General features: G+C 39.7%; 1 protein-coding gene across 1 annotated transcript in view; it reads right to left on the reverse strand.

Annotated features, from left to right (window-relative positions):
• The window catches only part of BACH2 (BACH transcriptional regulator 2), an 85035-nt gene extending 83423 nt beyond the window's left edge, over window positions 1–1612 (reverse strand). The window contains exon 1 of the mRNA XM_007466262.1: window positions 1364–1612. Within this exon, the coding sequence (XP_007466324.1) occupies window positions 1364–1606 (243 nt within the window). The 5' untranslated portion in view covers window positions 1607–1612. The remainder of the gene's footprint in view (window positions 1–1363) is intronic.
• Window positions 1613–9580: the final 7968 nt, after the last annotated feature.

A 9580-nucleotide genomic window follows, 5' to 3' on the forward strand; every position in this document is an offset into this window, starting at 1 on the left:
GGCGGACTCTCAACCACTACGCCACCAGGGAAGCCCCAACGTCCTACTTCTTATACACAACCTGCTTTACTCATTTATATGAGTTGCCAGGCCTCTGGAGACACTGGATCTGTGACCCCTGAGACTTAATGCTAGTTGTGCCCATTAGCGCCTCCCTCAGGGTGACCCGGTCTTTGAAGAGTTTCTTTTTCTTTTTTTTTTTTGGAGTACATGGGCCTCTCACTGTTGTGGCCTCTCCCGTTGCGGAGTACAGGCTCCGGACGCGCAGGCTCAGTGGCCATGGCTCACGGGCGCAGCCGCTCCGCGGCATGTGGGATCTTCCCGGACCGGGGCACGAACCCGCGTCCCCTGCATCGGCAGGCGGACTTTCAACCACTGCGCCACCAGGGAAACCCTGACTTGGTCTTTGGTTTCTCCTAGGGGTGCTGTGAAGAGCTGCTCTGTGGATCATGACACAACTGTGGGTCTCTCTTCACATAGACTGTGAACATGAGTTGTACCCCTGAGAGTTGTGCAGTGCACAGCCTGCACAACTGTCAGTGGCAGCCCTGGTGTTGTAGACCGTGCTGGTGCACATGGAATGATTCTGGCCTTGAACACAAAGCCTAAGGCTGCTCAGTGTTACCCTTAGTCCCACAAAAATGAAGGGGAATCAGGATGATGGAAAAAGAGTAACTGTATAGACAATTCAAAGGGGTGGCCAATTTAATGGTTTGTCGGCATGAAGCCCATCCTTTGAGCTCTGGCAGCTCAAACCATCCAACTGTATGTCATCTCTGGACAGAACAAGTCCAGCTACTAGTGTCCCCAAAGTACAGAAGTGACTGGACTCCCTGAAGTAATTAAGAAACCTGAGTAGGGTATTTTCAACGATGGTGAGAAAAGCAAGTTTACACTTCTTAGAATCTTACTATATTAACTGTGAAAATGACTGCCTGCTTTTACTCTTCCCCCTGGGCAAGGAAGGTGCTGTGAATACTTTCATTCTTTTACTCTCAAGGGAAATCAAGTGTTCCTTCAACCATTTGAAAGAGAAAAATCATAGCAACAGTCCCAGTGATTGAGATCCCACATGCAGGACTGTACTAAACTTTGGGCAAACTACTCAAAAGCCGAAGAGTAAGTGAACTAGAAACTAGGAAGGACTGTGAGGCACAGGTGCGGTTCAGATTCTTGCCTCTGAGACGTGAAATGCATCCAATAGAAACTGGCTCTGCCGCAAACCTAACGTGTGGGCGACTTGATCATCAGCCCCCAAGCAGGGATGTGGCACAGGTCCTACCTTCCAGGTCCTCCTCAGCCAACTGTCTCCAAGTCAACAAACCTCCGTTAGCAACTGCACGAACAAACCAAACTACTGTACCTCCTCAGGCAAGCTGACCACCAAGTCATTTCTCGTCTGTCCAACCAGGGCCTGCCAGAAGTATTCACTGCATGCGGCCAGCACAGCTCGGTGGGCTCGGAACTCCTTCCTCTCCACGATCAGAGTCACGTCACAGAGAATATCCTTTTTGCGCTGGTCATTGAGGCCCAGGAGGATGTTGGTGCAGTGGACTGTGGACTCATACACATACATGGGGGAGTCAGGCTTCTCATCCACAGACATGCCGTTCACACCCTGAAAGAAAGCAAGCAAGCCTGGGTCATCACGGCTCCCTGAGTCAGAGAGACACGGTGAGTAAGGATGCTGAGTGCCTGGGAGTCACCGCCCTGAGCCAGGGCTTAAGAAGCAGAACTGCCCGTTAGCATCTTACGCGCAGTTAGCTCTGTGAGCTCAGAAAACATCTGGAAGGTTGTGTTCTGAGGCTGACTTCTCTCCTTTCCTCTTACTGAGTCCTTTTACCACGCGGAAACAAAGCCAGGTCTTTTAATGGAACACCCCAAACATTCAAAATGCATACCTACTTTAAAACTTGGTAGGTTTAATTTTGCTAGTGGACTGAAAGGGAACTTTCACACATACAGAGTCGTAGTGCAAGTATTAACTGAGCTTTGTGTTAAGAGGAAATGACTCATTCTGAAGTATTGGCAGTGCTGCCTGGATGAAGCACGTGTAAGTTCCTAGGCTGAAATTTGGCTAAGATGCCAAGCAGAGTAAATATCTAATCACAATACGTAATTTAACACGGGAACTAAACGGAATGTGTACGAAGGAGTGGATGTAGCCAGCTTTCTATTGCAACTGTCCTCCGCCACTTCAAGACAAAGCATGGCCACCATGATGCTACTGTTGTCACGAAAGGCTCTTGAAAAGAAGTGGAAATGTGCTGCTGTTATTCCAACAGACTGGATGTACATCCTCTTTAAGGAAACACGATATATTGCATCAGAAGTCAAAAAAAAACAGATGTATTCAATAGTGAAGATTACTTTTACGAAAGTGCTTTAAGAAGTGTCCATTGATGTACTGATATTTTTTTTAAAAATCTAATTAACTTACACACAGTTTTCCAGTAATATTTTCACTAGTATGAATTCCAATAGTGAGTCTTACTTTCTTTTTGCTTTATTATTATTTATTTTTTAAAAGAGTTTTAACATACAATAAACTGCATATACTTACACTGTGCAACTTGATATGTTCTGGCATATATATGCAACAATGAAACCATCATCACAATCAAGACAATGAACATATCCTTCACCACCAAAAGTCTCTTTATGTCCCTTAGCAATCTCTCCCGTGCACCTCTCCATTCATCTATTGATGGATATCTGGGTATTTCCCAGTTTTTGGTTATTACAAATAAAGCTGCTATGGATTAGTGTATAAGTCTCTGTATGAACATATGCTTTCACTTGTCTTGTGTAAACACCTAGATATAGAATGGATGGATCATTTGGTATGTGTAAGTCTAACTTTTAAAGAAATGTCCCTGTTTTCTAAAGCAGTTGTGCCATTTCACATTTTCAATGGCAGTGTATGAGAGTCCAGTTCCTGCCCATCCTTGTCACCACATGGTATGGTCAACCTTTCTAATTCTGGCCATTCTAATGGGTACACTGTGGAATCTCTTTGTGTTTTCAACTTGCTTTTCTCTAGTGACTGAAGATATTGAGAATCTTTCATGTGCTTATTTGCCATCTATTTATCTTCTCTGGAGAGGTAGATTCTTTGCCCATTTTATACTGGGTTTTTTCCTTAATACTGAGTTTTGGAAGTTCCTTAATATACTTAATAAAAGTCCTTTATCAGATATGTGATTTGCAACTGTTTTCTCCAAGTCTGTAGCTTGTCATTTTATGATGAAGTCCAGCTGAGCAATTTTTTCTTTAATGGATCATGCTTTTGGTGTCATATCTAAAAAAATCTTTGTACAAACCAAGGTCACATCTTCTGTCAGATTTATAACTAGATATAAATATTTTTAATGCAATTATAAATGGTTCTGTTTTTAACTTAAATTTCTGATTTTTCATTGCTAGCATACAGAAATATAACTGAATTTTGTATTGATCTTGTATCCTGCAACTTTGCCTAACTCGCTTATTCGTTCCCATAGCCTTTTTCTTTTTTTGGGTGGGGTGGGAGGTAGATTCCACAGATTTTCTATATAGAAGATAATATTGTCTGTAAATGAAGACATTTTACTTCTTTTCCAATCTGGATGATTTCAATGTCTTTTTCTTGCCTTACTGCATTGCCTAGAACCTCCAGTACAATGTTGAGTATAAATGGTAAGAGCAAACATTCTCCCCTTGTTCCCAGAGTTATGGGGAACATATTGAGCTTTTCACTGTTATTTATGATGGTGACTATTGGTGTTTCATAGAAGCCCCTATCTAGTTGAGAAGGTTTCTTTGTATTCCTATTTTTCTGGGAGGTTTTTTAATTTGTTTTTCAAATCAGGAATGGATGCTGAATTTTGCCAAGTGCTTTTTCTGCATCTATTGAGATAGTCACATAGTTTTTCTTTTTTAGTACGTTAATAATGTAAATAACATTGATTGATTTTTGAATGTTAAACCAACCTTGCATTTCTAGGATAAAATCCACTTGTTCATGATATATTTGCCCTGTTATACATTGCTGGACTCAGTTTGCTAGCATTTTGTTAAGAATTGTTACGTCTATGCTCATGAGGGAGATTAGTCTGTAGTTTTCTTTTCTTATATATTTTAAAACTGGTTTTAGTATTAAGGTAATGCTGGTCTCACAAAATGAGTTTGGAAGGATTTCTTCCTTTTCAATTTTCTAGAAGAGTTTGGGTAGAACTCTTTTATTTTTTTCCTTAAATATTTGGTAGAATTTACCTATGAAGTCTTCTGGGTTGGAGCTGTAACTACAAATTCAGTTTTTAAAACAGTTGTCAAATTTATTGGCGTAAAGTTGTACATAATATTTCCTTACTTTCCTTTAATATTAGTAGAATCTGTACTGATGTCACCTCTCACATTCCAGATATTGGGAATTTGTGTCATGTCTCTTTTTTTCCTGATCAGTTTGGCTAGAGGTTTATCAATTTTATTTACATTCTCAAAGAACTAGCTTTGGGTTAACTCGATTTTCTTTATTGTTCTGTTTTCTATTATGTTTATTTCTGCTCTCATTGTTATATCCTTTTTTAAAAAAAAATTTATTTAACCAATATTTATTTGTGCTTACTTTGTGCTGGGCACTCACATTACTGAACACTTTGCACTTATTAACTTGTTTATGCCTTTCAACAAATTTGTGAGAGATTTTACTATTATTATTAAAATTCATTTATGTATTTATTTAAATAAATTTATTTATTTATTTATTTTGGCCGTGTTGGGTCTTCATTTCTGTGCGAGGGCTTTCTCTTGTTGCGGCGAGCGGGGGCCACTCTTCATCACCGTGCGCGCGCCTCTCACTGTCGTGGCCTCTCTTGTTGCGGAGCACAGGTTCCAAATGCGCAGGCTCAGTAGCTGTGGCTCACGGGCCCAGTTGCTCCGCGGCATGTGGGATCTTCCCAGACCAGGGCTCGAACCCATGTCCCCTGCATTGGCAGGCAGATTCTCAACCACTGGGCCACCAGGGAAGCCCCCCCATGTTTTTTTGTAGTCTCCTAACACACATGTGCTAATGAGTACTCTGCAAGACACTGAAGGGAAATCTTCAGATAGTTGTCTGGAGTTTTCTCTCTGTTCAGCTCTCCCTTCTCTGCTACCCTGCATTCTGAACTCCAGCCACCATAGTCTCTCCAGACTATCAGCTCTGTCTCCACAACTCAAGAGTCAGCCAGGTCCTCTTTGGTTCCTCCTTCCTGTGCCATGGCCTGGAAACATTCTCAAAACAGTAAGCTGGGCTCAGCTTGTTTTCCTTCTCTTGAGGATCAATGTCTTTTGTTGCTTGGTATCCAAAGTCTTGAAAACCACTGTTTCACATGTTTTATCTATTTTTATAGTTGTTTCAAGTGAGAGGATAAATCTAGTACCTGTTACTCCATCTTGGCTAGAAGCAATAATCTTGGATTTATTCTTCATATTATAGTTACTGTATACACTTTACAAACAATAATTTATCACATTGCTAACCTATTATAGTATAAATTTTGCTCTACCATAAATGACAGTTTTTAATACCTGATTACAAAAATGTATCTTCCAAGAAGAATTTTCAGTCCTTTGGTATTCTAATAAAAGATAAAATATCTGTGAGCCTTATTAACTGGAATCGTTTTTAATGCAATAAGAATAGAGTTATAAGTGACACAATTCAGTTATAATGACCATAAGCCATGGGGTAAGATTGAGTTTACATGACTACTATCTATGACTAGTTAATTGTTGTTAAATTCTTTACTATCTAGTAAGAAGACAAATCTTTTTCTATTCTGATTTCTTTTCCATGGAATGTTTTCAGGATTTTCTTATCTCCCATACAGGGTTCTCCTGTCTGATTTATTTTCTCCATTCTTAGTTCTCAAATTATTACTCTTTCTCCTAACACATTTAATTTTCTCAGTCTGTGAAAATTTGTTTTGTTTTGTTTTTGAATCACGATAGCTTGCATATAGCTGACAGCACTCAAAACTGGGTGGGACAATTAAGGTTCCAGGATGTAAAAAAAAAAAAAAAATCATAAAAAGCAGGAGATTTATAAGAGACATCTCATTTTTCCAATCCATTTATGAGTAATTCATATTAATGTACCTACATCAAGACGAGAGGAGCTTGCTCTAATGGATACAAAGCCATAAATTCTTTAGTGAAACATGAAATGAAAGAAAATCAAAAGAGAAATGAAGTGAGGTGCAGTGGAAAGAGGAATGAACCAGGGCTCTAGGGCTTTCAGTCCAGCTCTGGCACTGACTGGCTTTGTGGATTTTGGATAAATTGCCTAACTTTCTCTGGACCTGCTTCCATGTTGGTAAAATGAGAAGCCTGGACTAGAAGACTAGCAAAGTTCTTAACAGACCTACAGTTCTATGAGTCTAAGTCTCTAAAAGAAATACCTACTTGGTCACAGAGAATGGGGTACTGTCATTTTAGCCGACAGAAGCTAGCTTTCTTTGACCTTATAAAGACCATTAATGTACCCTCTTTTCATAGTTTTTTATGGCTTAAAAACTGCCTCTGTAGAGCTGGTTACAGGGAACGGGGTGGACGACATACAGGAAGAAACCGAAGCCTTCTGGAAGAGAAGGAACCAGGACCCCAACCCCTGATCCCACAGGTTTCAAGTTAGGAAGATCTGTCAGGATAGACCATGGTGTCCCTAAGTAAATAGAGGGGCACAAGTCCCTTGAAGTGAAGTTATCTGTAGGAAATGGGGAATCCAAACCTAGGAGGACATTTTGGCACAATACATGGAAATAATGCCATTAGCTCCTTCAGTCCTGGATATCTTAGCCCAGAGGTTTGTTCTGGGAACTATGGCTGAGCAGGGGAGTATAAAGTAAAAGAATATGTCACCTGGGAAACCACCGTGGAGTTCCACTGAGGTCCGAGTGGGGGCTGACTGCTATATAGCAGCACTGGACAATAGTCCAGGCATTAATAGTGGTGAAGCCAAGGCAGTGGGTGGATTCTCAGATTCCAGTTCACAAGTAAGATGGTCTCTTTCTGGCTCTAGGACAGCTGGGAGGTTCATGGAAAGACTCCATATCCCGCTAATGGGGCAGGTTTGGGAAAATAAAGGACATGTGGCAATATATGCACCCTGAGTTGATGAAGCAGGCTATGATAGTCACATGAACATGGACACTTGCTTTTTGGGCTAAACCTTCCAGAGAGTTTTAGAAGACATTTGAAACATATTAGATCTGCTCATCTAAAATGTATCGTTCCCTCAGTATCCATTTATGATAAAAACGCTCCAGAAAGTGGGCAGAGAGGGAACATGCCTACATAATAAAGGCCATATATGATGAACCCACAGCTTACTTCATACTCAACAGTAAAAAGCTGAAAGCATTTCCTCTGAGATCAGGAACAAGACAAGGATGCCCACTCTCACCACTTTTATTATTCAACGTAGTTTTGGAAGTCCTAGTCACAGCAATCAGAGAAGAAAAAGAAATGAAAGGAATCCAAATTGGAAAGGAAGAAGTAAAACTGTCACTGTTTGCAGATGGCATGATACTATACATAGAAAATCCTAAAGACGCCATCAGAAAACTATTAGGGGTCATCAATGAATATGGCAAAGTTACAACATACAGAAATCTTTTGCATTTCTATACACTAACAATGAAATATCAGAAAGAGAAATTAAGGAAACAATCCCATTTACCATTGCATCAAAAGAATAAAATACCTAGGAATAAACCTACCTAAGGAGGTAAAAGACCTATACTGGGAAAACTATAAGACACTGATGAAAGAAACTGAAGATGGCACCAACAGCTAGAAACATAAGCTGTGTTCTAGGATTGGAAGAATGAATATTGTTAAAGTGACAATACCACCCAAGGCAATCTACAGATTCAATGCAATCCCTATCAAAATACAAAGGGCATTTTTCACAGAACTAGAACAAATAAATTTAAAACTTGTATGGAAACACAAGAGACCCTGAATGGCCAAAACAATCTTGAGACGAAAAACGGAGCTGGAGGAATCAGGCTCCCTAGCTTCAGACTATACTACAAAGCTACAGTAATCAAAACAGTATGATGCTGGCACAAAAACAGACACATAGATCAATGGAACAGAACAGAAAGCCCAGAAACAAACCCACACACCTATGGTCAACTATTCTATGACAAAGGAGGCAAGAATATACAATAGAGAAAAGACAGGCTCTTCAATAAGTGGTTCTGGGAAAACTGGACAGTTACATGTAAAAGAATTAAATTAGAACATTTTCTCACATCATATATAAAAATAAACTCAAAATGGATTAGGGATCTAAATGTAAGACTGGAAACCATAAAATTCCTAGAAGAAAACATAGGCAGAACACTCTCTGACATCAACTGTAGCAATAGTTTTTTTGGATCTGTCTCCGAAAGCAAAGGAAATAAAAGCAAAAATAAACAAATGGGACCTAATTAGACTTAAAAGCTTTTGCACAGCAAAGGATACCATCGACAAAAACGAAAAGACAACCTACAGAATGGGAGAAAATATTTCCAAGTGATGTGACTGGTAAGGGGTTAATATCCAAAATATATAAACAGCTCATACAGCTCAATATCAGAAAAACAAACAACCCAATCATGAAGTGGGCAGATCTAAATAGACATTTCTCCAAAGAAGACATACTGATACCCATCAGGCACATGAAAAGATGCTCAACATCACTAATTAGTAGAGAAATGCAAAATAAAACTACAGTGAGGTATCAACTCACACTGGTCGGAATGGCCATCATCAAAAAGTCTACAAATAATATATACTGGAGAGGGTGTAGAGAAAAGGGAACCCTCCTACACTGTTGGTGGGAAGGTAAATTGGTGCAGCCACTATGGCGAACAGTATGGAGGTTCCTTAAAAACTAAAAATAGACTTACCGTATGATCCAGTAATCCCATTTCCCAGAGGAAACTCTAATGTGAAAAGATACATGCAATCCAATGTTCATAGCAGCACTATTTACAACAGCCAAGACATGGAAGCAACCTAAATGTCCATCAACAGATGAATGGATAAAGAAGAGGCGGTGTGTATACACACACACACACACACACAACGGAATATTACTCGGCTGTAAAAAGAATGAAATTTTGTTATTTGCAGTACCATGGATGGACTCGCAAGGTATTAGGCTAAGTGAGATAAGTCAGAGAAAGACAAATACTGTATGATATCACTTACATGTGGAATCTAAAACAATACAACAAACTAGTGAATATAACAATAAGGAAAAAATAATCTATCAATCCCATGAAGCAGTTGTTAGACTTTAATCTGTCTGAGGATTTTCTTGATTTTGTTACATTATTCCTGGATAATCCTTCCTATGCCATGCCAACCCCACTCTGTGTCTCTTGGCTTTTACATTCTTACTGTAGCTTATCACACCCCTCCCTGTTGGCCCCTCTTCAAGCATAATGGAACTTACTGTTTTCCTTCTTCTTTGAGAAATCAGTCAGCCCTTCGCATGCTCCAGTTATCATTAGTGCTCTTCTAGGAACTCTAATTTGTCTCTTTTTGACTAACCAATGCC

The sequence above is a fragment of the Lipotes vexillifer genome, unplaced genomic scaffold, assembly GCF_000442215.2.
Source record: "Lipotes vexillifer unplaced genomic scaffold, Lipotes_vexillifer_v1.1 scaffold1242, whole genome shotgun sequence".
In the NCBI taxonomy this organism is placed as follows: Eukaryota; Metazoa; Chordata; class Mammalia; order Artiodactyla; family Lipotidae; genus Lipotes; species Lipotes vexillifer.